This window comes from Hetaerina americana, unplaced genomic scaffold (assembly GCF_022747635.1).
Source record: "Hetaerina americana unplaced genomic scaffold, ioHetAmer1.1.p SCAF_4, whole genome shotgun sequence".
Lineage (NCBI taxonomy): Eukaryota > Metazoa > Arthropoda > Insecta > Odonata > Calopterygidae > Hetaerina > Hetaerina americana.
In genome coordinates, this window is record NW_027286985.1 from 86870241 (window position 1) to 86883704 (window position 13464).

The 13464-nt window shown below is 34.9% G+C and overlaps 1 protein-coding gene across 2 annotated transcripts in view; it reads left to right on the plus strand.

Moving 5' to 3' along the window:
- Positions 1-13464, plus strand: part of Gart (trifunctional purine biosynthetic protein adenosine-3 Gart) — a 36957-nt gene that overhangs the window by 13484 nt on the left and 10009 nt on the right. The window contains exons 8-13 of one of the 2 annotated variants that reach the window (XM_071590802.1): positions 205-328; positions 2492-2726; positions 3654-3876; positions 8670-8868; positions 10949-11197; positions 13240-13443. In XM_071590802.1, coding sequence (XP_071446903.1) covers positions 205-328; positions 2492-2726; positions 3654-3876; positions 8670-8868; positions 10949-11197; positions 13240-13443 — 1234 coding nt within the window. Of the gene's footprint in view, positions 1-204; positions 329-2491; positions 2727-3653; positions 3877-8669; positions 8869-10948; positions 11198-13239; positions 13444-13464 lie in introns of those variants that run through there. The other variant, XM_071590803.1, reaches the window with a different exon arrangement.

Sequence of the window (13464 nt, forward strand, 5' to 3'; positions counted from 1 at the left end):
CATGTGAAGAAAAAACTTTGAATCTTTCCATCTTTATGTTTATGTTGTTATGGTCATTTAATGATGTGTTAATGATGCTGCAGTGTTGTAGATTACTTTCATTGTAATTAAGTGATAAAAGCTGAAAAGAAATCATATTTCATCTCTTAATATTAATTTTATTAATAGAAAAAAACTTAGATGAATCTACTCTCATTGTAACAGGACTGTAGTAAAGGACAATTGGAGAAACAGAATCTTAAGTGGAAGGAAGGAATCTTTGCTGTGGGGGTCGTCATGGCTAGCAAGGGTTACCCAGAATCGTCAACAAAAGGGAATGTTATCACAGGTAAAATTTTGTGAATCAAGAGTAGTAATAAAATTTTGCTGCCTAATTTTGCTAGTACATTTTCAAATGACTGTTAAGAGACTTAGCACCGTGTATTTCATTCTTTATTCAATATTTGTAGGAGTAATGATGTTGGCAGTTAGCCAAAAATAGGAAATGAATGATTGATGCATGCAAAACTTCAACTGAAAAGTTAAACATAGTTTGATTCAGCCATAAAGGGTGAAGTTTGTTTCATTATTGTCATTCAGATGAGAAATGTATACTCCGCAGAGTATCAATAGAATGATAACTCACAATCCTGAAAAAATCACTCCAGTTCCCATTATTAGCAGTTGGCAACTTAGTAACCACTTGTTAGGTAATTTGTGTGACTTTCAGGATGATATAACCATTTATGTGAGTATTTTACATCATGAGTATAAGGATATCAACTGGGAAACTATTAATGATTAGCTGTACATTTTTATGGCTTCATTATACTTTTCATAGCTTGCGTTGTCCTTTTGTAATAATAAGTATCAAATTTCTTTAGCAGTTGATCTCAGGGATTGCACAATTTTTATGCCATGAGTATGGCATGTCATTGGCGAGAGGTTCAACATAATTTTTGGAATGGTTTGAGAATGTTATCTATCAATCCAAAAATTGTTAGAATTGATTAGTTTTTCTTTTTTAACTTTGATTTTAACCTGTCATTTTGTCATGGCATATTTGTAATCACATATGTGATGCAAATTTATCAACTGCCTATGTTTGTCATCTTACTGATTATAAAAATTAACAGAAAACTTTTATTAATGTCCAAACAAAGCATAGATTTTATAAACCCATGCAAGCAACTTAGAAGCATAAGATTATAAAATTTCAATTTCTCAGATCCCAATCATGGGCTGAAGTTTCTTCCAAAACTGCTGCCTGGTGCCAAATCTGAATACTCTCAAGCACCATTATCTGATGGATGAAGTTCAAATATTACAGACATTGAATTGAAATATTTTGTTCATCCAGTTTGATAACCTCTTTTCATTTGGAAAAGTATATCTAAACCCAAAGGTGGTTCACAGAACATCTTTTCCTGAATTGTTGCATTGATCCTCCATGCCATCCACCTCCTGGTGTCACATTATCCAGAAAGCTATTTATACAGACCTGTTTCATTTACTTTTTATAAATACTGCAAACACATATTTCTTTAAATATGTTTATACTTAAGGGTAATATATTTATGCAGTTTTATTGTATCTATTTTTATGCAGATGCTGAATCGCTCTTATTGCTAAAAGAAAACTGGTTACAAATTTGCTTCACATGTAAATCTCAGAGCAATAATCTTTACCATTTGCATTGCTGATATATCATCAACATTCTTTTTATATCAGGATTCCACTGTATTACAAACCTTGAAGAAAGTCACTTTTATTGATTCTTATAAGTTTAATCATGAAAAATTTCATTTTTAAGGAATAAACCTTTTTTATTATTTTATTTCACTGTTGTCTTACACAGATAGTCAAGTGATTTTGCTTTTTCAAAAAAGGAATTCCACTGCAATTAACCCTCTGTACTCTTTCTCCCTCAGCATTGGATTCCCCAGATTTTTGAGAGTATTGAATGATTATTTGATGATAACTAAGATGTCAAAAAGAATATTTTGTCCACAAGTGAAATATACGTGTGTATTGTGCAGAAAACTGATAATGGTAATATTTATCATATATTCCATGTATCACCAGTAAAACTGCTGGAACAAATAATAATTCCACTGGAATGAATAACTGATTGAAGCACTTTTCCACTTGGTAAAATTTTTATTTTACGACCGGGTTTTGATGTATTACATCATCATTAACCTGATGATGATGTAATACATCGAAACCCGGTTGTAAAATAAAAATTTTATCAAGTGGAAAAGTCTTTCAATCAGTTATTCATTATGCCCGACTTCTTTTATATTCATATGCATATTTTTATCAATATAAATCAAACCATGGCCCCTATATATATTTTATGAAGCTTATTTGAGATGTGTTTAGGTTAACCCTTGGAAAAAATGTAACTTTGTTACTAGATGATATCCATAGCACTTTAAAAAAATACCTTTTTGGTAATAATTAATAATGATGGACTTTCATATAATTTATGATAATCTATTGCTTTCAGGATTGGATGAAGTCAGTCTTCTACCAGACCACATTGTATTTCATAGTGGGACTGCCATCCAGAGTACAGGAGATGGTGCCCCTGCCTTCGTCACAAATGGTGGACGGGTCCTCATTGCTGTGGCACTTGCTGCTGACCTGGCTCTTTCAGCTGCCAGGGCACATGCCGCTTGCTCTCGTATCATTTTTGATGGTGCCCAGTTCCGAGCGGATATAGCTCACAAAAGTATTGCAAGGTCAGCTCTCAACCGTTACATAGAAATCTCTTGTTGGATGGGTCACTTCCAGTCTGTCTTCCATTTGGTTCCCAATATGCATGTAGGCTATAAATTGTAAATTTATAAATCCTGAAGTTGAGATCTGTAAATCATTAATTCTCCTTTGAATCGAGCCTGAATCTACAGTCATGATTCAAATTAAGGTAGCTATGCCCTCTTTGAGTAAATGTTCCGTTATTAGCCAAAGTTATAAACAATTTTCATTATGTTAATCATTTAATTAAAAAGCTAGAAAATAATGTTGCAACTTAAAGCAAATTGAAAATTTAACAATAAAAATCAAGATTTTATTCAGAAAAAAGTTTCATATTCATGCTTCTACATGAATTAACAGGCCAATTAGTTCATGTGATCTGACAGGATTAATATTCAAGGATAAGTTAGCTGTTTTGTATAATAATGTTTCTGATCAATGCATGTGCAAGTTTCTTACCCAATCCTCTTTCACCAATGATGAGTAGCATTTAGCCCACAGATTGTGCGTGGCCATTCTCATCTTCATGATTTGACTTTAAATACTTCAATTATAAATACTTTTATTATTGATGTGCATGACTTTTTCATTCATGCAAATAAATCCCATTGCATACATTTCTTTTTTTGCCCCTGCAAATTAGGAGCAAAGAAATTTTTAAACTATGGCAAAAAAATTTATAGGAATAATAATTTCTACCAATTGGAAAAAATTCTTGCATGGTGAGATTTTCATTTCAACTGCAAAATGTTCAAAAGGAGAGTCTTTGTTTATGTTGAGATTTGAATGAACTTTATCATAAATGTGGTCAGTTCAAAAGGGAAAGAAGTTCATAGACAAATTGTGAAATAAAGGTTACTTTGATTACAAGAATATTCTAATGTTTCTGTGTCTAAAATTCATGCCAACAGAGCCATCCTGGAGGGGGGCAAATTGACTTATAAAGCGAGTGGTGTGGACATTGTCGCAGGGGACACATTGGTCAACACTATAAAGCCTGCAATTAAACTCACCCATCGGCCAGGAAGTGTTGGCTCAATAGGGGGTTTTGGTGGCCTCTTTGATGTGAAAGCAGCTTCATACAAGGATCCTCTGTTGGTCTCGGGAACAGATGGTGTTGGGACTAAACTCAAGGTATTCCTAAAAAATATATATGTGTGTATGTGTATATATATGTGTATATTATTATTAGGTAATCTACTGGTTAAGGTAGGTTTTTGGATGGACATAATTACTAATTAAATAATTTGTGACCCCTAGCAAAACACGACATCCTACTTAACATCAGGTCCCTCTTCAGCTCTGAGTACTTTCTTCCTCCTTTCATCCTGTCCAACATCCCTATCCTGTTCCTTCCCTTTCCTCGTTTGCCTAACATTCTCCCATCAATTACAGTCTTCAACATCCCGCTGCCGGTCAATACCCCCTTCATCCACTTTTCCTGCCTCCATAAGATTGCTCCCAAAAAACACCTCTCTTCGCCCATGATACCAAGTACTTCCTTGTTTGTTTTCTTCTCTGTCCATTTTACCTTCTCCATTCTTCTCCACACCCATTAGTGTATATGCATGTGTATATGTGCCTATACTTTAGAGTGCATATTATGCATTTTTTTGAAGTCATATGAGTCACAATGTAATATTAGAGTTGATTCCCCCAATGAAAAAAAGTATTATCACTCCAAACAAAAATTATCAGAATATTACTTAGCTTAAAACATAATGAATACTGCAACAAATGTTTCTTTGCCCAATGTCAAATTATGACGGTTATACTCTCTATACATTTATGAACATAGTTAAGTCTTGATTATCCAAGTGTGCATTATCTGGGCTTCGAATTATTCATGTCTTGCCGATTGGCTTTATGCATTGGTCGTGATAGGGTAGATTGGAGGATGGCTTTTTTACCCACAAACAAAAGGGGCTGTGTGAATAATAGTATATATTTGCACATTTGTTTATTTTTGAAAGATTCTGAGTGATAAAAGAAAAATCTTGAATGCATTGATTATCATTCATCAATCATTGAGTGATGGCTGATTATTCTACGAAGTTATCACAATATTTTGGTCATGTACATTTTTATTATATATAAGATTAAATGGGGGCTTATTTTAAGATGGCTAGGCACTTTCATGTTTTATTTTTGTGGCTAACTGCTGCCAATGGACTTCAAAATAGGTAAACTTATGTTGTTAGTGCTCAAGTGTGACTTCCATTATGCCCCTATTGGCCTCTTTGATGTCTCGCGCTGCTTCTCAAGGTTTGCATACATTTCATTGTAGCTGGGACAGCCCTCCTGGATTCCTTTCTGTCATATTATACTAATGAAATGAGGCTATACTCATTGGTGGCTAATGGGGTTTTCTTAAGGAGTTAATTTACTTTGGTGGAAAAAAGACTGCTGCTTCCTCTGTTGATTCTGATTCCTATTCATTATATGATACCGACTGATAGTAAAAAATACTTTAATTAAAACCTTAAATACCATTGAGAACTCTTGATTTTGTGAAATTCAAACTTTTAAGAAAGCCCTGATATTTCACATTTGAATTTCTTCGCAAACACACACACACACACTGAGGAAACTGATTACTTTGTCTTGGAAAGTCAGGAAACTTCAAGGAAATACCACCAGGTCCTAAAATTTGCAAGTACTTAAAATCCTTCAAAAATTGTTTGAAAAATCATCATCAATGCAATGAATTCTAAATGCTGGCTGCTTCAATGACGGTGCATGATCCATCATGAAAGTAATTCGCATGATTTTATTGTGATGCAATGATCAATGGCAGCGCAGTAAAACTGGTTATGAAATGTGGTGGGTGTCTGCCCTTTCAACGCAGCCAATCCTAGTTTTCTCCAAGCAGTCTTAGCGGAAAGACATGCTTCTGCCTGAAGTGTGTTTTTCGACTTGGTAACAGGGCACATTAGCTTGAGCAGCAATACACCATCAAGTTTTGCGTGCAGCTTGGAAAGAACCAAACATTCCAGATGCTGAAATAGGACAACTGAATTTCAAGGTCACAGTCCATAATTTGGCACAAGGCATTCCAGGAGAAGGTCACTTACGAACCCCGCTCTGGATGCCCAACAACGGCCAGAACCAACATAAATTGTGTGAGCAAAGTTTTTCATTCCGACCGTTGATTGAGCATCCAGCAAATTGCTGACACCCTACACATGTCCACATTTGCGGTACATGGGGTAGTGACCAAGGACCTGGAAATGTACAAAGTCTGCGTGAAGCTTGTGCTGGAAGTGTTGATGGAAGACCAGAAAGAACTTTTAGATTAGCACTGTCAAGAATTGTTTGATTTAATTCAAAATGAGACGAACTTTCTTACCTCTGTCGTACTCAAACATCTTGTCTTGGGTCGTACTCAAACATCCAGGATTCGTCTCCGGCTACCGGAGATGAATCCTGGATGTTTGAGTACGACCCAGAATCGGAAAGGTAGAGCAGCGAGTGGCACACAAAATCATCCCCCGACCAAAGAAAGCATGATCGAACAAGTCTTGTATCAAAATGATGCTCTTTGTTTTCTTCGACATCCGTGGAATCAACCATTTGAGTTTGTACAGCAGGGAGAAACTGTTAACACAGTCTTTTACCTAGAGGTGCTCAAGAGATTAAAACCCTGGGTCGTGCACGTGAGGGCTGACATCAAAGACACGGTCATGCTACACCATGACATTGCCCCTAGCCATATGTCCTTCATTGTTGTCAACTTCTTGGCCCGGAGCACCGGTGGTCCCCCAGCCCCTTTACAGTCCTTACTTGGCTCTGTGTGACTATTTTTTGTTTCCCCAACTGAAGAGAGAGCTGAAAGGAAAGCATCGGGAGACCATAGGAAACATCCAAAGCATGTTACAACTTTCCTGAGAGACATTCGGTCAAGGAGTTTCAGGGTGCCTTCCAGGCGTGGCAGACACGTCTCCGCAAGGGTATTTATGCAGGGGGAGAGTATTTTGAAGAATTTTAAGCGTTTGTGCAAGTACGATCAATAAATATATTTTCCTCAGAGATAGCTATATATAGTAAAGAAGTTATATCGTGCAGTTTTAACTGTTATTCGTTAAATTTTTTAGTTATTTTGTGAGTTTAGTTATTACTTAAATGGAATCAAGGTATTAAATTATTCATGATTAATGAATTGAATCAGATGAATGTTTTTTTTCCTCAAGGATATTCTTATTAGTGTATTTATTGACTATCTATAAGTATGGTAATGTGAGATTTCAGAATCTTCTATTCATGGGCAATTTCTGATTTATTGAATCACGCTCTGTAAAATAGAACAGCACTATAATTGACTGTATCTATTCAAGGAATGCTCAGATCCCAATAAAATCCTTTCTCAAATCTCAAACTCAAGGCTGCCCTAGAGTGGTAGTAGTACTAGTAGCAGTAGTAGTAGTGGTAGCAGTAGTTATTAGGGGAGATGAACAACAGCTGAGGTCATAAGGGCTAGGCATGTGATTTGATAGACGTAGAATTTTCAAGGAATGGGGGAGGGTGGAAAGAAATCCAGTATTAGCATCAACCAACTATTTATGAAAAGTTCTGAGGGGTCTAATCGTTTTAAGTCCCATCCAACAGATGTCATAGTTCACTTGAAGTGCTCTCCATGTAGCAGCAACTTAAGGTTTGGTATGTGAGAACCACCTGTGTGAAAAATTCTGCCACCCCTGGGATTCCAGGGTCTCAAGAGTGGGTAGGCAGCACATTGAAAAATGAGCCAACTTAATCCCAAACTCCAATTGAATGAGCTATATTTGGTAATGGGGTAATTGAGTGAGCAATGATTGACCATCTTTGTTCAAGTTCAAGAAGGGCTGCTCAAAGCTGAGTGACCCACAGTTAAACTGCCATTTGGCTGAGCAATTGAGAGTACATGGGCACCGCTTTTTAGATTTTTGCATTTTGGAAGTGAGAATTGTAAGTTATTAAGAGAAATCGATAGTGGAGTACACAATGCAAAGATTCTCAGCCAATGGAAGACTGCAATTTTTTTGGATGTTTTGTTGAAATTTAATTATTTTCACTATAAATCAGTAACATATGTCCATATAGTCAAACTCATTCATAAGTATGCTTGATATAAACCAGTTTGACTCTATATGTGTAACTTGCTCATGGTCAGCTCATGACTTTGATTTTACTGATTACTCAAGTTTCTGCCTATCACATGTACATATGGTGGTACATATACTTAGTAATAATAAGTTCTAGCCTAAAGTAAGTAGTGATAATTATAGAATCAATCTAGATTGCTTACAGAAGCTTAAGTGTGGTTTTAAATATTCCTGATTAAATTGCACACACTAGTGTTCGGTCAATGCAGAAAGTGATGTCAAGTTGAAGATTGTCACTCAAGGTTGTGATATGATTATGTCTGTAAGTGTTGAAATTAACCTCTGTATTCTTTTCTTAATTATTTGGCCCTATTTTGGAATCATGACACCTATCCAGATATACCCATTCTAATTAGATGTGTTGATAAATGCTCTCTAACTTGAAACTCTAGATTTTAATTTTTATAAAACCTGTAAAAATGCTGTGAAATTCATTGATCCAGAAATTTAGAAACCATATTCTCTAGCCTCTCCTTTGTTATCTCAAATGAGGACTTATTCTGACATGAGTTGATCTGAAAATCATGAAATTCTCGCCAAATTGGCTGTCCCAGAGATTTGAGTGAACACTATATTTACACTTTCTTTTCAAAAGCACTGTTTTTGCATGAGTATATTTTCATCCATTGTATAATTTTTTTGTGAATCACTAACTGATTTTACCACCTTGCAAAAAGAATTTTTATTGTGTTTTTCTGTCAAGTAGATATTACTTTTATGACCCATTTTTATCATCATAGCCATTTGAGTTTATTTTATAACCCTCTAATGTGTAATGTATTTCAGATTGCTCAAAGTATTGGAAAGCATAGTACAATTGGCATTGATTTGGTAGCAATGTGTGTGAATGACATCCTAGCCCATGGTGCAGAACCTTTGTTTTTCCTTGATTACTTTGCTTGTGGCATGTTGAATGTTAGCATTGCAGCTGAAGTTGTTTCTGGGATTGCTGAGGGTTGCAGGATGTCTGGCTGTGCCTTAATTGGTAAGATTTTGGACTTGGAAATTTAATGTACCCTGCAATTAAATTCCGATGTGGCAAAAAATTAGTCTCTCCGTAAAAACTTATTTCAATCCCACTTGAATCAAAATGTCAAACTTAGCACTGTCCCCAACTGACAGTATGTGTCATTGTACACTTTTGAGTTCAGATAATTTGAAATACATCTATGAAATGGAAGTCAAAGCCATTTATATGGATTCAGATACATTTTTAAGTAAATGCAATGAATATAATTGCTCCTTTCAGCAGTTGAGCTTGTGTTCATATAAGTACCTACAAGAATATAGGTACCTACATAAATAATTAAAAGTTGTGCTAAATATGAGGTATGTTAAAAAGTAAGGTGACTTCAAATTTTATGGCAACGTAAGTTAGATTTTTTTGTTTTGTTATGTTGGTATACATGTCCCAAATATTTGTCTACAGTTTCAGCATTATAGCATATTTAGTTTGTTATTGACAGATACAAATGTTAGACGTGTTTTGGTGTGCTCAGCAATTTTCTCCTATAAAATAAATGGATCAAAGAATTTGAATCAAATTTTGTGTAAAAAGTGGAATTAAGTGCTCCAAAACACTTGAAATGTTGGCAATGGCATACAGTGAGTCTGCTCTGAGTAAAAAAAATGTTTATAAGTGGTTCAAGCTCTTCTAAGATGGCCGAGAAGATGCCAATAAGAAACCTTGCTCCGAACGCCCCAGCACATCAACAAAAGATGAAAACGTTGAAGAAGTGAAGAAAATTGTTTTGAAAAATTGTCAAATCACTGTTAGATAAGTTGCTGAGGATATTGTCGTATTGGTTGACTCTTGCCATGCAATTTTTTGGATGTTTTGGGCATGTAACGTGTGTAAGCAAAGCTTGTTCTGAAACTGGTTAATTTTGACCAGAATTAAAATTTTCTTTTGCATCACGATAATGCACCTGCTCAATCATCCTTGCTTGTGAGAGATTTTTTGGCCAACAACAATGCCAAAATCATGCCTCAGCCACCTTATTCACCAGATTCGGCCCCCTGTGACTTTTTCCTGTTCCCAAAACTGAAGAGACCTATGAAAGGACAGAGATTTGCAACGATTGAAGAGATACAGACTGTATCACTGAAAGAGGTCAAGGCTATACCAAAAAGGACTTATCATAATTGCTTCGAGGATTGGAAAAAGCATTGGCACAGGTGTATGATATCTAAAGAAGATTACTTTGAAGGGGACAACTTGAATATTGAAGAATAAATAAATATTTTTTCATAAAAATATAAAGTCGCCTTACTTTTTGAACACACCTCGTGTGTCATAGAATACCATGCTAATAGTCATTGCTAGATGAATAGGTGGATGAACTTCTCTGCAAAGTATGACAGCACAACTATCTTGGGATATTTCTATTTGTGGAAATTAAAATGAGGGTGCTCTAGGAATGCTTTTAATCTTTAAAATGTCACCTGTAAACCTGTTAAAATAATTGGTGGCAAAATTACAAATTTTAGCACATTATGATATCTTACTAGGAACAGTTAATGAAGCATATGGAATAGCAGATAAAATTGAACAATTTTGAAACATTTCACACAGTTAAAGAAACAATCCAAAGTACATAAAACAATTTAAATTGCTTTGATCCCTGCTTGATGTCATTCCCCAAAGTCTACCCTGATGTGTTTAAAAAGAATATGTTATTCAGCATCTCTGTGTGGAGAAAGTTTTTGTTTATCATGTTGTCTCTGTAGATTTTCCTTAGCCCTTTATAACTAATTTTTTTAAAGCTAAAATAAATCATATAATCCTTTTAATACATAATTACAAAATGAATGTGTGTGATAATATGCTGACTTTCCAAATTGTGTTTGCAATGCTCAATTTAACCTTTAATTTTTGTTTCTTGCATTGCATCAATGATTAGTGTATAATGAAGAGTACGTTAGCGCATGCCCCCACTTTTTATATTTGCTTATGTAGCTCAAGTTTTATTCATGATGTTTATCAGTATGTCCTATCGTTATGTTGTAATTTAAGGCACTTGAACTTTGATTTTTCTTTTTAACTATCTTGGGTATTTTTCTAGGGGGTGAGACTGCTGAAATGCCTGGTATATACCATGGTAATGATTATGACTTGGCTGGATTTGCTGTGGGTGCTGTGGAAAAGGATAAAGTGCTTCCTTTGACGGCACAGATACGTGATGGTGATGTCGTCATTGGCCTTGCCTCTAGTGGAGTTCATAGCAATGGTTTTAGTCTAGTCAGGAAGATTCTTGAAAAAGCTGACATGACCTACACAGATGCTGCTCCATTTTGTAGCGGGATCACCATTGGTGAGGATGCCTTTCTATTACTTATCCTCTATATTCATTTGGCATCATATTGTAACCTCTTTTTCGCTACTACTTGTATTTTTCCTTAATAATTGTTGAATTTATCTAATGAAGCCATTAAAATCTTTCAGAATTTCCTCTTGGGAGTTCTTGATCATTTTTATAGCCATGAAATTTTTAACTCATTAATTCATGAAAAGTTAAAATTGATGGAACTGTCGGAAATGTGCTTATTGGTGATTATTTGTTTATAAACATGCTGCAAAATACCATTTCATTCAAGATATTGTAACTATTTACAGAAGGGTTCTAATAGCTCTTGACTTTTAAGTTCTGAGAGAACTTCCTCTTTCTTTACATTGTTTCTGTCTTCATTCCTTTATAACTTTTGCCTGCCTTTATGCTGTTATCAAAAATTCCCCTGTCTATGGCCCCTCTTATGGCCTTCAACATCCAACTATCTTTCAATATTTTTTCCTTCCGATTTCTCTCCCTTTTCTGAATTTCCCCTACAACTTCCTCTCTTCACCCACCTTATTCAAAGCCTCAGCATTTGTCTTCTTCTTTCTCTTCAACTATTTTTTTTCATTTTCTGCCATACCCACGCTATACGATTGTATTAAGTCTTGAATTTGATTGATGTGTGGTGTATTGTATTATATGTAATAGCTTAATTTTTTTTTAATTCACCTTTTTTTCTTGCTGATTGATGGATGTAAATGAGATCAGGATTCGCTTGTTTTGTTAAAGAGATTTGTGTTTTGAAGTCTGATTTTATTTATTATCTTTTGTGATAATTTGAGACTTGTGTGCCACCTGACACTGTCTGTCAGTACATGTGTATTTTTAATAATAATAATAATAAAAACATTTTTCTTGTCAGTTGACTGACTTTTCTCTTTTCGGTATAAGTCTTCAGTATTCTCATACCAGTTATGTTTCTTTAAAAATACTGTCAACTGAAAAAGTAGGAAATAATATGTTCCTTCTATTTATTGATGAGTTTTTTGTTCATTCAAGGTTTTGTACTTGCTTAAAGGTAGAATGTCATATTATATTTCATTTACCAGCATATTTTAATAAATATCATGTGTGCATAACTATGTACAAACTCTTTGCACCAATCCAAAGTTGTCAAATTAAAAAAATCCTGATTCTCTTATTCTTTTTTATTTCAGTTAGCTTACCCATTTTTACCAATTTCCACCTCAATGCTGTCTTTGCTTACTTCTTTCTCATTTATATCATCCATATAGTTTCATACCACTTTTTATTTAGCTTCTAATATTTCCTGTCTTGAGATTCTCTTTGAGCATACTTGCCAATGATTTTATGGGACTACTCCTTCCTGTCAAACCATTGATTCCACTCTCATGTCTGTTTGGCTCTCATATATCCTCTATATTTGACCAAATCAGTGTACCACACTTTTCCATATTGATCCATTACTTGTGCCTCTAATGCATATGGTTTCAAGGCCTACTCATTTATAAACATCTATTTTTACCATCACCTGTCTCTTACACCTATGAAAACCCTTCTCATGTACCCAAAACCCATTTTATTATGTTATTATTTGTGTTCCCTAACATACCCAAATTTCATATTCATACAATAATGAGGGGAAGAGTGTACTTTTTTATTAATCACCATTGAAGCTGTTATAGACAAATTTATGTTCTGTACGTATTGCCAACAGCATTTCTGGTATTTGTGTGCATTTTTATCTTTCCATGCATCTTATCATCTGATACAGACATTTTGCCTTGATGTACAAAAAGAGCCAATTATTCAGTAATTTTCCTGGTTGCCTAATAATTCTTCCTATCCTCCTTATTATTCAAATAAACCCCATTAAAAGCATTTTCTACTTCAGCTGGTCAAAAATTTTAGAAATTGAATGACAGTGCCACCTTTTCCATGCTGTGAAACTTTTCAAAGAAATGAAATTATGACAATTCTCTTTACTCAATTGGAATGAAAGAATGCTTATTTTATTTATATAATTAAAATTAAGTAATGATAATTTTTTTCCATTACAGGTGAAGCACTTTTAGTTCCAACAAAGCTGTACGTCAAAAGTGTGCTCCCAGCCCTGAAAAGTGGCTCGGTGAAAGCCTTTGCCCACATTACTGGAGGGGGACTGACAGAGAATGTACCAAGAGTGCTTCCCAGTCATTTAGCTGTCCATCTAGATGCCAATTCATGGAATATCCTTCCAGTATTTGGTTGGCTTGCTGCTGTTGGTTAGTGATCATTTTTTTTTG